The sequence below is a fragment of the Bos indicus x Bos taurus genome, chromosome 6 (assembly GCF_003369695.1).
Source record: "Bos indicus x Bos taurus breed Angus x Brahman F1 hybrid chromosome 6, Bos_hybrid_MaternalHap_v2.0, whole genome shotgun sequence".
Taxonomy (NCBI): Eukaryota; Metazoa; Chordata; class Mammalia; order Artiodactyla; family Bovidae; genus Bos; species Bos indicus x Bos taurus.
In genome coordinates, this window is record NC_040081.1 from 99142605 (window position 1) to 99158771 (window position 16167).

At 37.2% G+C, this 16167-nt stretch overlaps 1 protein-coding gene across 3 annotated transcripts in view; it reads right to left on the bottom strand.

The window, feature by feature from the left end:
- The window catches only part of WDFY3 (WD repeat and FYVE domain containing 3), a 283520-nt gene that overhangs the window by 79066 nt on the left and 188287 nt on the right, over positions 1-16167 (bottom strand). For all 3 annotated transcript variants that reach the window (XM_027544940.1, XM_027544939.1, XM_027544938.1), the window contains 7 exons: positions 15660-15754; positions 12258-12378; positions 11707-11924; positions 7369-7604; positions 6087-6221; positions 3286-3465; positions 1426-1659 (listed from right to left, as the gene is read on the bottom strand). In XM_027544940.1, the coding sequence (XP_027400741.1) occupies positions 1426-1659; positions 3286-3465; positions 6087-6221; positions 7369-7604; positions 11707-11924; positions 12258-12378; positions 15660-15754 (1219 nt within the window). The remainder of the gene's footprint in view (positions 1-1425; positions 1660-3285; positions 3466-6086; positions 6222-7368; positions 7605-11706; positions 11925-12257; positions 12379-15659; positions 15755-16167) is intronic.

The following is a 16167-nucleotide window of genomic DNA, read 5'->3' on the forward strand; positions in this document are numbered from 1 at the left end:
ACTCTCAATATGATGATATTATAAGGTAGGGCTTTCTGGAGGTAATTAGGTTTAGATGAGCCATGATGCATGCATGATTAGTTGCTAAGTCATGTCTGATTCTTTGCGAGCCCATGGACTGTAGCCCTCCAGGCTCCTCTGTCCATGGGGATTCTCCAGGCAAAAATACTGGAGTGGGTTGCCATTTCCTTCTCCACGGGATCTTCAGAGTCAGGGAGTGAACCCGTGTCTCCTGTATCTCTTGCATTGGCAGGCAGATTCTTTACCACTGAACCACCTGGGAAGCCCTGAGAAGCCCCCCAGGAAGCTCTGGGAAGGCCATGAGGGTGGATCCCCCCATGAGGGGACTCAAACCCTTATAAGAAGATGAAGAACCACCTGAGCTCTTCCTCTGCCCTGTGAGAGCAGGGCAGCCGTCGATCAGCCAGGAAGAGGGCCCTCACCATGACCTGACCAAGCTGGTGGCAGCCTTATGTCAGACTTCTCAGTCACCAGAACTGTGAGAAATAACTGCCTGCCATTGAAGCCACCCAGTTTTGGGTAGTTTGTTATAGCAGCCTGAGCTTAGATACCAAGCAACCTACACATTTTCTGCCTTGAGGAAAAATTTAAAAAGTGCATATTGAGCACCATGTTTTAAGCCCCATAGGACACTAAAAGCAGTAATACCGGAAGTGATACATAAGACAGACTGAAGTAGGGAGTTAACAAGCTGAGGAGACGATGCTGCTGTATGAGACTAGGGGGGAAGCAGCTGGAACACTAGGGTCCCTGGGCCAAACTCAGCCTATGTGAGTTCTTGTATATAAAGTTTTATTGGAACACAGCTATGCTCACTCATTTATGTATTGCCTGTGGCTGCTTTTCTAACTGCAGTGGTAGGTTAAGTAATTGTTAGACACTGTACAGCCCATAAATCTAAAAATATTTGCTATTTTGCCCCTCACAGGAAAAGTTTGTCAATTCCTGGTCTAGGGAAAGGGCAATAAAGGGCTGGATGAAGGACATGCAGGGACTTAGCTGGCAGTGCAGTGGTTAAGACTTCACCTTCCATCGGAGAGGGTGCGGGTTCAATCCCTGGTCAGGGAGCTAAGACCCCACATGTCTTCCAATCAAAAACCCAAAACATAAAACAGAAGCAAAACTGTTATAAATTCAGTAAGACTTTAAAAATTGTCCACATTAAAAAAAATCTTTAAGAAAAAAAGGACATGCCAAGGGGAACAGAAAGAAGAGAAACAAACCGATAGTATATACATTAGCACACTTGGGATTAAAAAATTCCCATAGCCCATGATATGTTCTGCCTTTACAACCCAGAGGAATTAGAAATCTGAAAGGTATTTGGCATAAAACTTGCTTGGCTATTAATGCCCTCACTATAAAAACAATTTAAGAGGTGTACATGCATCTCTTTGTCTTTACCTCCAACAAAAGATCAATCAGTGGAGTCTGCTTGCTGGCAGGTGTAAGACAGAGGTTGTCTATTATTAAGACCCGCATGAAGTCAAAAACAAATTTCTTAGCTGGGTGATTAGTCAGGTATGTCTTGACGCCCACGTTGCAGTACTCTGATTGGCTTCTGTTCATCCCTGTGTCTGCTGCAAAGGCTTTAAATTCTTCAGCTGGAGATCCAACTTCATCATCGAGATCAGTCACCTAATAAAATCAAGAGGAAACGTACCCTAGTCGCATTCAAATTCATTTGGTATTTTTACTTCCATATTTCCTAAAAACCAAACTGTAGCACCAACAGCATTTTGCTTCAACATTAACCTCCTACGAAGCTATTAAACACATCACATAGTTCACTTGGCTTTACTCAGATACTCCTATCAGGGAGGTAATCGGGCACCATAGATCATGATTACTCAACACACATTCTTTCTAATATCAAGCTACTGACTGGCTGCTAACCATATAACTGCTTTATGCTGAATTTTTATCTCTACTGTGGATAACTGCCCTTGAAATAAATTAAATAATAAAATGAGAAGGACTATTTTATGTGCACATTATAAAACATACCTACTGAGAAGCCAAGTGTTACAGAATTTCAGATAAAGATCTGGCATACTAATGATTGAACCCAAGGGCTGATCTATTTTTTAGGTTAAAAAAACAAGCAAATAAATGAAACAAAACAACAACAAAACTAGTACCAATTTTGAGTCAACAGAAAAAGAAAGGTCAAGAAGACAGATTATAAGATGCTGACAAGGAAAAAACACTGCGCTATTACTAAAATCCTGTTGTTACCAAAAGTGTGGATTTTAAAGTTATAAACAAGCCACAGTATTAAGGTCATGTGCTACACTTGTCTTTCTCCTAAAACTTCCCACAATTTTTAGCATGAGTATTTATTTCATCTTTTTACATGAAGAAGAAATTAGTATGAGGAAGTACTTTATTCCAGGGTCTAGAGTAAGTAGGAGAAAAAGGAGGAAACATCATGAAATCCTGAAGTCCCATGGATGAATAACTGTCTTTTGGGTGTGTTTTAAAGGACAAAAGAAGTATCTATATGATACACGCATTAGCCGCTCTGTAAGTCCTACTCTGCGGTATCAATGACTGTAGTCCACTGTAGCCTGCCAGGCTCTTCTGTCTATGGGATTCTCCAGGCAAGAATACTGGACTGGGTTGCCATTTCCTTCTCCAGGGGATCTTCCCGACCCAGAGATAGAACCTAGGTCTTCTGCATTGCAGGCAGATTCTTTACTGTCTGAGCCACCAGGGAAGCCCATATGATATATGAGTAGTCTAATAACTTTCTACTAAGTTAGTGCAAAATATGAAAAATAACAGTTGAACAAAATGGAAAAAGTTGAATAGAAAGGACAGGCATGCATTTCATTTCTTATAAACACAACCAAATCTGTAATTAGTGTGTAAAGACTAAATCCAGGAGATTTATAAATAAATAAAGTGGAAATAAATTTGGTCCTATTAGAGCTCTGTAATCTGAGTTCACAACACTACAGCTATTGTCACATATAATAAGAAATAGATCAACAGCTACACGAAGAGGAAAGTCACTCATGAGAGACTTACAAGAATATGGTAAATAACAACAGGAAGTAGTGTTCACTGCTGAAATTTTAGGGGAAGCAGAAGAAGGATGTGTCTGGAGACAGACACTAGATAATGATACAAGAGGTGGAGCAGAAAGTTACAAAACTATAACTTAGTCAGAAGCTTAAAAGATTGGCCAAAAAGAAAAAAATCTGCTAACAATTAGAGCAGACTAATTCCAATTTTGACCTTTTCCTCCCTTTTTCCTACCATTTCTGAATAAGGGCGGATGTTGAAGGGGAAGACCGTGGCTGCAAGTGCACACAGGAAATCAGGGTTCATCCACATGGAGGCCAGGTCTGGGACATTGTGATACAAGTATCTGAAGAACTGCATCAGGGTCACAGGATACTCCCGGAGCCAAGACCCCTCTTCTTCTGATTGCCAAGGCTGCCAGGGGGATAGGAGAGGAGACAACACGTTAGCGTCACTGACATTGCTACAAGTTACTCACTACTCTTCTAAAACTTGATATACCGATGGTCCAGAACTCTCATAAACCAAACAGGGGTAAACACACAGGCCAACAAATCGGGAAATAAGCTAAAACAAAGGCAACACCCCTAGAAACTGAGAGGATGTTTTTCCATTCACTGGGGTACTCACACTGGGCTTCTCTGATAGCTCAGATGGTAAAGAATCTGCCTGCAATGCAGGAGACCAGGGTTCAATCCCTGGGTTGGAAGATCCCCTGGAGAAGGGAATGGCAACCCACTCCAGTATGCATGCCTGGAGAATCCGATGGACAGAAGAGCTTGGCGGGCTACAGTCCATGGGGTCGCAAAGAGTCAGACACAAGTGAGTGACTAACACTGGACTGGGGTACTCACAGCTCAGTAACTGAAGTCAATGGTTTTGATTATTCAGCGCTATCAATATGAATGTGGTGGGTGCCAACAGTGGCTGTATTACCATCAAAGTTGCCCCATCCTCCATCGTGCCACAGAGTAAGGAGTAAGATGAAATGGGGAAGTTACTTTACCCTTTGAGTCTCACACTGTCATATAAAAAATGAGAACAGTGTTCTTAACCATTATGCAACTGTGATACTGTGATTTATAATAAGAAATACATATTTAATCTTTGTCCCATTTCAGGCACAGAGATCCTCAAACTCTTGGCATTTCCTAAGTGATAAGAGTCATCATAAATGTGTCTTTTTGTTCAAGATGGTGGTGGTGGTTTAGCAGCCATTCTCTCATTTCTCAAGACCAGCATTCCATGTGGGGACAAACATGCAGGCTGATGTCTTGACTTGTGTTGTGTCCAACTGTTGTGACCCTAAGGACTGTAGCCTGCCAGGCTCCTCTGTCCATGGGATTTCCCAGGCCAGAATACTGGATTGGGGTGCCATTTTGTCCTCCATTTGTTCATTATAAGGAGCCCTTTTCAATCACGCTTGAATTTAGGTTGATGGGCTCTTGCCAGGGGAACCAACCATGTGATTGGAAGGTTGGAAATTAACCTAATCTGCTCCTCCACAGCCTACAGGGAAGAAGAGTTCAAGCACCAGTGACCAATGACTTTAATTAATGTCTATGTAATGAAGGCTCCATAAAAAGGCAAAATTGATGGGTTTTAGAGAGCTTCCGGACTGGTGGACACATGGAGGTGCTGGGAGAAGAGCCAGTCGGAGAAGGCGTGGAGCTCCATTTCCCTCCCCACCTTGCCGTCTGCCTGTCTTCCAACTGGCTGTTCTGGAGTTACCTTTTGTAATAAACTGGTAATCTGGCAAGTAAAATGTTTTCCTTAGACACAGGAACCTGTGATTTACAACTAGTAAGTCAGAAGCACAGGTAACAACCTGGACTTCTGACTGGCATTTGAAGTGGGGCAGGATTGGTGGAGGCGGGGCAGGGGAGTATCTTACAAGACTGAGCCCTTAACCTGTGGAACTGGATGCTATATCCTGGCAGATAGTGTCAGAACTGAACTGAATGGTGGAACACCCAGCTACTGGGGCAAAATCTTCTATATACTTGGTGACCTGAAATGTCAGAAGTAAAGCAGTGCTGTAGAAGACTGAGTAAAAGAGACACACAGGAGTTTTCTTTTCCTTAAAAGCATTACCACAATAACAATGATGATGATGCTACTAAAAAAAGGAAGACTCTATATGAACAATGTTTATCTTCTGATACTTGCCCAGAGAGTCTTTTTTTTCAGCTTAGATTTTTATAATTGTTTATGAATAGAAACCAAAACCAGAATCCCAAAGCATTATAAATTAACACATTTAAGAGCAATGTTCTTTTCTTAGATTGCGTAAGAACAGTTTTGACTAAAATCAGATTTTTCAGGTACTTGTAATCCATGAGTCTAGTTAATAATTCTTCTTACAATGTGACCCTGAATTTTGTAAGAAAAAAAATTAAATCATTATTCACAGCATTCCTGTGAGAGATACGAACATAAATTTTGTCATTTACTCTTTCAGTGCTTCATATCTAAGTTAGAAATAACTAAAAGAGAAAATGAAAACATTAAGTAAAACTTGCACTGATAACATTTTGAGCCTCTAAATAGAAGTGATTTTAAAAGTTCAAGTAACATATTGTTGCAATTGCATGTAATACAGTATATTTATTATATAAATGTATACACTGAAATATGTGTTTTATAGCACTAACAGCATCAGTTAACACTTAATAAAGTTTGTATTCTATACCAGGTACATTTGGAAGCACTTTGTGTACATGTTAACTCATACATCCTCACAAGAGTCCTAAGAGGTAACTTTTATCCTCATTATCACTTCATACATAAGGAAACTGAGGCACATGAGCTTAGTATGTCTGGAGGATCAGAGTTGGGATGTTGAATCCAGCTCCTGAGTTCAGGATCTTAACAACTTCACGGTCTGTCCTTACACTAAATAAAACAGAGTGGGTGAGGTTCCAGAGACCACGTAGTAAATAAAGACTTAGATTACCAAAGGATTCCCCTACTTTTATAAAGGAATCCCAGGCAGGAGGAATTACCGACAGGTGTCAGAGTCTCTGGGGACTTACTGAATTCAGCATGCTTCGGAGCATGCCCAGTAACAAAAAAGCAGCTTCTGTGCACACATTGTGGATAGATGAGACCACGGTTCCACTGGAGGCAGGAACTCCAAAGATAAAGGTCCAGATGGAATCTAAATCAAACTGCAGAGGTGAAAGCAAATCAGGATTAGGTACTGTCAATTTTTCTCGGTAGAGACCCTCACAAGTTCTAATGTTCTAAAATTTCTTTGAAATTATTTTCTTTCAAAGTGAGCAATGAAGAAGAGATAGAGACTTAATGCTCTTCCCTCCTATGTTTTAAAACTCATTTTCACATTTACAAGACAAAGTGAATCTTATGTATCAGTGTCCTAGTTATCTATCTTAAAAACATCCTTTTCTTTTTTTTCCTAAGGAAAATAATTAGCTAGGTGATGAAATTAAAGAATTAATGGCTTTAAGCAGGATCTATTCAAAAAGTACAGTGAACTTACTCCCCACACCCCACTCTCAGCAATGTTCTAATTCACTTTTAGATTACATATAGATGAAGATTTGACCAAATAAAAATCAGTTTGAGGAGATTCATTCATAGTAGTTTTATATAACACTTTGCCTATGGCGTCTGTAACCAAACTCTGCTTTGCTCATGCATCTGTAGCATGATTTAACGTAGGGTACAGACTCAGTGTTTTCATTTAAAAGGTTTTGTCGATTACTATGGCTGATTTGAATAGCATCTTGGGATTATTATGGAAGTGTCATTGAGTTTAAGACTAAATTCCTACATCTCTGCAGTGCTACAAACATAAGCTATATATAGATATCCACATAATCTTAAGATTAGAAAATCAGGTAAAGCCTTACTGTTTTCCTAATATGGACATTACCTATCATTAAGAATTCAGAAACACTTTTCTAATCAGAATTTGCACTAAAAATCCTTTCATATCTACCCAATTAATTTGTGGAATGCACATTACTTCGTTTTTAATTCTACAGAAATTAATTATATTTCTAGATAAAATCACATTACTCGAATTCTTTTGATCATCATTAAAATACCATCCAAAATCTTCCCATGTATATAATCACACAGAATAATCATAAAGAGAAAAAGAACAACAGGAACACAGAACTTCTTTTTGGGAAAATTTTCTACAGTATTTTCAGATTTCTATGACCCCAGTCAAATCCCAAAAGTGAGATAGGGATGGAACCAGTTGGTTTTTACTGTGATGAACTCAACACCCTACAGTGACTTTTTGGCAAATGTAATTACACTTACACCCGACTAGGTAATTCCTACCTGGCAACCCTGCTTACATCGGCTGCTGACGACAGGCACACTGACCTGCAGGTTCTCAGGCAGCTCACTAACGGGCTGCTGCAGAAACAATGCCATGAGGAGGAAATAGAGAGCAGGGACATTAGTGTGTTTAGGAAGGAATGACTGAAGCACCGGAAAGCCAGGAAAGTGACAAGCATCCCGGTTAATCTCCCTGACAGTTGATCGTCCGCCAGCACTCCTGCCCACATTGAATCCTAAGAGGAAATACAACGAGAAGGATGAAATTAGTCATTGATTACCATGTTACATTTACACAGAAAGGAGTATGTCAGAGTATGTGACATTTCCATCTTGGACATTCATATTAATATAAGCAATTAACTACTCGACTTTGGAATTAATCTTCCAGTCAGAAGTTTTACTTTACTTTCTCTTTGACTTTGGGAAGCCTGTCTATTAGGATAGGACTTCCCTGGTGGCTCAGATAGCAAAGAATCTGCCTGCAATGCAGGAGACCCAGATTCCATCCCTGGGTCGAGAAGTTCCCCTTGAGAAGGGAATGGCTACCCACTCCAGTATTCTGGCCCGGAGAATCCCATGGACAGAGGAGCCTGGTGGGCTACAGTCCATGGTGTCACAAAGAGTTAGGTCTTAAAACATAGTTGAGGCAGTCAGATACAAGAGGTAAGATAAATTCTACTCATTAAAAGAATGACATCCAGGGACTCGGTTAAGACTCTGTGCTTCAAATGCAGGGGGAATGGGCTCAATCCCTGGTTGTGGAAGTTAAGATCCCACCTGCCGGTGGCGGGTGGGGGAGGGGGGGTGGGGGGGCAGGGCATGACCAAAGAATTAAAAAAAAAAGAAGAAAACACCGACCAAGAACGACCTCCAAAGAGCTCTAACATTCCTAAGAAGAAAGTAATATTTAAAAAGTAGCCAGATTGTAGGATACTACTAAAAATGTAACTTAAAAATATGATAGCCATAATAGTTAATATATTTCATTTGTCCTGAATATTATAAACTAATTAGCCTTAAATGACCTACAAATTTAGAGATAGGACAAAATAAATATACAAAGTAATCTTTCCTTGCATGATCTGTAACTCTGCAGGAAAGTTTTCTGGCCAAGGGACAGCAAATCCGAGCCCACTGTGACTGTGGGTATCTGGACATCCAAAGTGTGTTCTAGAAGCACACCTCTGCCAGGAGATAACTACTTATCTGTGTGGTGTATAGCACCAGCCTTTCCATCAATCCTGCTTCCTCTGTTACATAGGTAATTTGGGGAAATAATTAGTTCTCTCACCAACCCCATACCTAGTACACTGCTCAGTACAGAAGGAATATTGGCCAGAGGTTCAATGGAAAATTTTTGCAAATAGCAACCAAAGAAGAAAGACTGACTTTTACTCTGAAGCAATTTTTATTTCAATGAATATCCACATTTTCCCCCAAATTCTTTTTTCTAAGACAAAGTAGCACATACTTGCTACTATTTAAAATAATGAAAGAGAAATTTGTGTCTGGGTGGCTTTTTAAAGAGTCCAAATAAATTGCTCAGTGTGATATTAATTAATCCTCTGGAGTATATGTTCTTCTAATTAACAAAAATTGGACAGCAATTTACCAAACTCTTCATATATTGTCTCATTTCTTAAACATGAGCATGTGAGTAAGAAATTGCTATTATCCTTTAATAAAATGTGGTAAGTATGCAATTTGTTTGAAGTCACAAAGTTAATGAGGGGTGGCACTAGGACCTGTGGCCCAATGGAGCCTGTGAAGTCGCATGGTCTCCCTTGCGTGTGTGTGTTAAGTCGCTTCAGTCGTGTCTGACTCTTTGCGATCCTATGGACTGTAGCCCACCAGGCTCCCCTGTCCCTGGAGCTCTTCAGGCAAGAATACCGGAGTTGGAGTAGGTTGCCATGCCCTCCTCCAGGGATCTTCCTGACCCATAGATCAAACCCAAGTCTCTTACGTCTCCTGCATTGGCAGGCGGGTTCTTTACCACTAGTGCCACCTGGGAAGCCCTGGTCTCCCTTGGTCCTCTTAATAACATCACCACGTTCCTAAAAAACCAGCTGCATAAGGAACACTGGGTGATATTCATTTGTAGTAAATTCTAAATGAACAAAGTGGTATTTTATACATTAAATAGGAAAATAAATTTTGATCAAACTATAGGTCCTAAATGAAAAGCAATGCTAGCATTTATTTTCCTTTCCAAATTTTCACACTCTATTTCTACCGATAACTGATCTTAAGGAATATCTAATATGTTTTTAACAACTGAGCATTAATTTAGATTTAAGCTATAGCTGATGTAGCTGGAGTTGGTGATGGACAGGGAAGCCTGGTGCGCTGCAGTCCATGGGGTTGCAAAGAGTCAGACATCACTGAGCGACTGAACTGAACTGAAGCTACAGCTATGTATGGAAGGTATTTTTATAAAGAAAAAATTGATGAAAACTAATGTGAGTAAAACATTCAAAACATACTGTTCATCAGCTCAAAGAGAAATAGAATCCATTGAGATGATATATCAATATATAGAGATAAATTTCTGTATATGTACACAAGTATCTATGTATATATCAGATAGATATTCAGAGAAAATGATATTAAATTGAATTGAGTTTAAATGAAACTTAAATACCTAGATTCCTCTTTTAGAACCAAAGTAGCATACATAATGTACAGGCAGGTGCCAAGGAAGGACAAATAAGTTCTTAAACATGAAGTTTGGTTGGTCAGATCCTGATATTACTGAAGTGGTGCAGGACAGAAAAAAAACCCACAGAATTGACAGAAGAAAGATACCCAGAAATATTACTCCATGACTCAGGGACCTTATGTATTTAGCAGTCTTACTTCCCTAATTAGAGAGGAATTAATTCTTAATTTATACTCATTAGGTTTTCCTATAAAATATAACTTATATACCATAAAATACATATACTTGTGTCTGGAATCATGACGGTAAATGACATGACATATGTTAAAGAATTTTGCAAACCACAAAGTGCTAGGTGAAACCTGGGTGTTGTTTTGGCTTTCAATGAGAAGCAGTGTTGTCAATCAGCATTAAAAACTCCCACAGAATTCTACAGAACTCACACTGAATTATGCCTTTTGTTGTTTATTCTCTTAGTAGCTACTAGCTACCATTAAGGTCAATAAGCTACATTTCTTGCGACAAAACTGTTGATAAAAGTCTCTATAATGATAATACTAAAAAATATTTAAAGGAGCTCATTTTCTTGAGAAATCATTTCACAGTGAATTTCTGAATTTCTTTCCTTATCACTTACAAAATTCCTTCAGACATTTTTCACATGTGAAATAACAATAAAAACAATCCTTTGGTGTAAGCTCTTTCTTCCTACCATTTGTTTTAACATTGGACAGCACATGTTACACCGAGGTATTGATACTTTTACATTTTTTTCTTAACAGACAAATTACATATTAAAATCTGGTCCCTAATTTTTCCATCTGACGAGGAGAGGGTAAATAGTTACTCTTAGTGCTTAGTGCAGAATACAATTATATGATTTCAAATTGTAATGTCATAAACATAATCTTAAAATACCCTACAAACTGAATGACCATAATTTTCAATAAAAACATTATATTAAATATGCATTTTCCAAAATAAGATCATTAACATGAATAGGAATGTATATATTAGTTCACATGAATCTAATATAGGAAACCATAATTTTCTATTATTATTTAAATGCTCAGTTCAATGCTGTAAACAGCATAGAGTCAGTGAGCAGAGAATAAGGAGCTTTGGCTGACACTCTGATGAGCTTAAATCTTGAGTGGTAATATAACATAACTATTACAACCATGGGCTTTGGATGAATGACTTGGACTCAGATTCTGACACTTCTTAGCTGACAAGTGACATTACCCCTATGCCTTGACTTTCTCATCTGTAAAATGGGTATGATGGTATTTATATCTCATAGGGTTACTGTAAAGATAAGTTACAGTGAAAATGAAAAGTGTAACTGGCAAGGAATAAGCATACAAATTATTGATTACTAGTATTAATTTCATTCTAATAATTTGTAAATTATTTACTTATAGGTCAGAAAGGAAACTATAAACAAAAGAAATCATAAGAAATTTACTTGAGTTTTCACATCTTGATATCCTGTCTCTGACTTCAGTTTGACTTGCAATTAAAAAAAATTTTTTTAATTTTATGCTTTTCATTCTGTCATTAAAGTTCTTGACTCTTAATGGTTGTTAGATAAATCAAACAGTATAAGCTTACCTAAAATTTAAACATACAACACAAAGCTCATTTCAAAGCAGCCGACTATAAAAGTCCCATACCTAATACAGTTCCGATCTTATTCGTTAAGACAGAATCTGTCTGCTCCAGCCAGCCTCCACCACTGAGTCCCTCCTTGAACTTGATGAGAATAGACTGATTACTCAGTAGGACAACAAGAATCCTCATGGCTGCTGTGACTGTGGTAGAATGCAAGTGTTCTTCCATAAACATCATAATCCAGTCAAAGCCCAGCGTCCTGACCAGCTCTTCACAAGCTCTATTCAGACAGATGGATTAAACAAAACATTAATTTCAAGGATTGGGATTTCAAATTAAAAAGAAAACTAAGACCAGCTTTTGTTCTTGAGATACTATGAATTTCAGGGTTTTAAAAAGAAATCTATTAAAAGTTAGCAGCAAACAAGATGTATGTATACTTATAGTTAATTCATGCAGCTGTATAGCACAAACCAACATGACACTGTAAAGCAATTACACTCCAATTAAAAAATAAATTAAAAACAAGTCAAAGGCAAATCTTTCTTTTGTCTATAATGAATTAACTAGTAAAATCAACTATTACCACCAAATCTCAAAAGATTTTACTTACTGCAAATTAATGCTTGTCTTTTCTTTAGATGTGTAAACCAGTTTTAGTAAGATATCCAGAAGTCTGTTCCTCAAAAGTATAAGATTAGCAGATACAAGACCTCCAAACTCTTCTTCAGTTCCTGCAATGAAAAGAAATACATTAAATTGCCCTAGCAGATAAACTAGGATAAAATATCCAACACTGGTCTAGGAAATATCACTGAAATATATCTTTCAGAAAACATTTTCTCTAGGAGTACTTTCCACTACAGTGAACACAAAAAAAGGGTCTATTAAACGTTTCTCTTTAAAATCATTAAAACTGTTCATTTAATTATGTGTTAGCTGCTCAGTGGTGTCTGACTCTTGGTGACCCCACGGACTATAGCCCACCAGGGTCCTCTGTCCATGGGATTTTCCAGGCAAGAATACTGGAGTGGGTTGCCATTTCCTTCTCCAGGGAATTTTCCTGATCCAGGGATTGAACCAGGCTCTCCTGCATTGCAAGCAGATTCTTTACTGTCTGAGCCATCAGGAAAGTTTATCTAAAAAAGGGATAGTAAAGACTGTGAACTCTTTTTTATATTAATATTCCTTTCTTGTACTTACAGGGCAAAGTGATCACATAACAGTAAGGATCACATGAACAAAAGTAACAATGCAAATCCTTAATTTCTAGTTCCTTTTTAAATAGTTAATTTTCTCAAATTTAAAAATGAAAAGAGGAAGCATAAATTATTCAATAATTATAATACATAAAGGAGAGCTAGACTTAAATAGCACAGACCAGAGGGAAAGGCACAGAAATGTACAAGAGAACTTGGGGAAGGAAGGGAGGAAGGCAGAAAGCATCTGGCTCTCAGTGGATAGTCCTGGAAGCACAGGGACTGGGATCCGTGGCCCAGTGTTTCAGGCCCAATTCTGCCACATCGAGCTGTAGGTTAATAAGTCACAATAAACATGACTTCTTTTCTTTATTCTATAATTGAAGCTCAGGCTAAAATTGAATGACCAAGGTTATATGCTTTTACTTGCTTGGGCAAGGGACCATTTTTACCCTTAAACACTTGTCTTTTAAAATGCTAATTTAGTGCCTTAATCACTGGGGAGGGTGCCTTAAGTTTACCAAGGGGAACTCAAGATTCCCTCCCCTTCTAGTAGGCAAATGACTGGTAATTTACAAATCGCCTTATTGAAGGCATACCACACAACTTACACTGACTAAGGATTTACTTCCTTTCAGTTTTTCCTTTCGATAAAATGACAATCTACACAGAAATTAAGAATTCTTCTTGGTTTTTATGCCTAGTTTTTTCACTGTCAGTTATGTTTCCCTAATTTTCAGATACAGTTTTAAACAATGAACTCAATGAAACTCTCAGGTTAACTTCTTCCCATTCAAACTGATGGTTTACTCCCCACTGCATTGCCCTTTCATGCTATTTATTTTGCATTAATTATTGTATCACTGTTCAGCATTATTTAAATCACTTGTTTGTGGGTGTATCCTGAAGACTGTATGAACTATTTGAAAGAAAAAAATTACAGTTTTAAGTTTTGGGAAACATATTATACATAAGACAGTCCAGTCCACACAAATAATTAATGTCATAGACTAACAAGACCTGCAAATCCTTTTGGCTTTCTGTAATCTTTCAAATGGCAATGAATTAATAAGAAGAATTCTAATCTAATCAGCTTGGCAGATCAAGAGAAAATTTTCCTAATTTATAGATCCCTGCTACTGTGCTCTTGTCAAAAAAATTTTTTTATAACACTAGCTGTAGTTACAGAATTCAATGATCAGCAAGAAATATGGAGACTACAGAAATATTTTTTCCTGTATCTTTTTTAATACTTGAAATAAATCTGTTTTATAGTTTCAAAGATTTTAAAGTACTCTCCTTTCTAATTCCTATTTACTTGGTTTATATTAATTCAGAACTTAGAAATAATCCGTGTATATTGAATTGATAGAACAATGCAGTGGTTAAAAGCTTAGAATGTTGGTTTAGAGTTGTAGTTATTGATCTCAATGTCCAGTATGGAGACTAGAGAAATACTTTTCCTATATCATTTCTTTATACTTGAAATAAACATGTTATATAGGTCCACTCAGATTTTAACAGTAGTCTTCTTTCAATTCCTATTTACTCAGCTTACATTAATTCAGAACCTGGAAATAATCTTTGAATATATGGTAGAATAATGCAAGGCTTAAAAGCTTAGAATGCTGGTTTGGACTACCATAGTTTAAATGCAGTGATGGGATCTCAGTAAATTGGTTTTATTTAATCTTTCTAGACCTCAGTTTCCTCACTTTTTGTAAAACTGGTAATAAGAGGACCAACGTCACAGGGTTGTTATAAGATTATATATAGCACTTAAAACTGTCTGGCAAATACTAAGCATTAAACAAGTGTCATCCATTGATTTGATCTATGTGCTTCTCACCCACTGCTACTTTGCTTCACCCAAAGAAATACCAACTTTGTTCCAAATGAGTAGGAAGTAAGTGGTTACCAGCTTTATATGTTCTGCTCTACGATTTGCAGGAAGTCAGCCTCTCAAATCTTTTAGTTTCTCCTTTGAAAAACATAATTATACCACGTTCTCTTCTTACTTATGAAGCACCAGAGAGGCTGTGCTCTGAATGATATAGCCAATTTGGAAGAGAACTCCCAGATGGATAGGCTTGTGAGAGTTTTAAAGGAACTCTTTTATGTGACATGATTGGGGAAGAATGTAACAGGATAATGATGTAAATAATGCTGAATACATATAAAATACTGTGAATTTAATCACAGGTTAATTTAAAAGGTCTTTTTAGTGTTTTCTAAGTACAACTTCTGATCTACAATACATGACAGGAAAAATACATTCGAGCAAGGCAAAAATATGCTTCAAAGGAGGAAAGTTTATTAAAAAAAAAAAGTGGCTGTCATTGGCTCAGGAATTACAACTTACAAAAATTTTGTTTTACACTTACATGATTCTAGTAAAACGTTCTTTCCCTCAATGATTATTAAATATTTAACAGGGAAATTAAAATAACAGTAATACAGATACAATTCACTTTGGTAAGAATCTGTGTTTCTGAAGATTTATATAAATTAAAAAAAAATAAAGTTCAAAAATTATACTGGAAGAGTTTATTGTTTAAAGGAACATCACTATAAATCTTGTAAAAATTGGAAAGATTTTATTTTTAAAGCAAATTCACACCCTTATTAAATTTGTAGCTAATTCTGTATTTCTGTGTATTGTAGAGGCTTGGTCTAAGACAAATACGTCTGTGAAAGATCAAGAAAAGTAATTCAATGAGAAAAGTAAAATAACAGTGTCATACAGTTCAGGTCTAACTTGTGTCAGAAGAAGGCAAAGCACAGTAGTTAGGTTCCAAGCTCCAGAACTGACTCACCAGTGTCAGGCTTCTCTTCGTGGTTTATTTCCATAACTACAAACTTCTCACAAACTGCAAAGGTTGGTAAAGTAGAAGAAATGAACTGGCCAAACCTTTTAATACAAGAAAAAGGAGGTTATAGATTTTATTTTTTCTCTCTTCAAAACAACACACTAAGAAATAAAAAAACAAAGAAATGAAAACCAAGAGAATACTTCTTATTTTAACTGATCTTTTATAGATCTTACATGACTGTATTTCAGCTGCTTCCCCTAGAACTGCTGCAATTAACATTAGAACAATTAACATTAATACGCTATAATGTTTTAAAATACATACAGGGAAAAATAAACTTCATCAGAAATATGAGTCCTTTAATGCACTGATTCAAATGATTTCAAAAACTCACCAGTATGGTGTCAAATAAAAATGTTCTAACATTACCTATATGGATCTACTGTAGCCTAATAGTTAAGTCTGGGTTTTGAAAATACAGGTAAGATTAAAATCCTAGCTGTATCAGTTT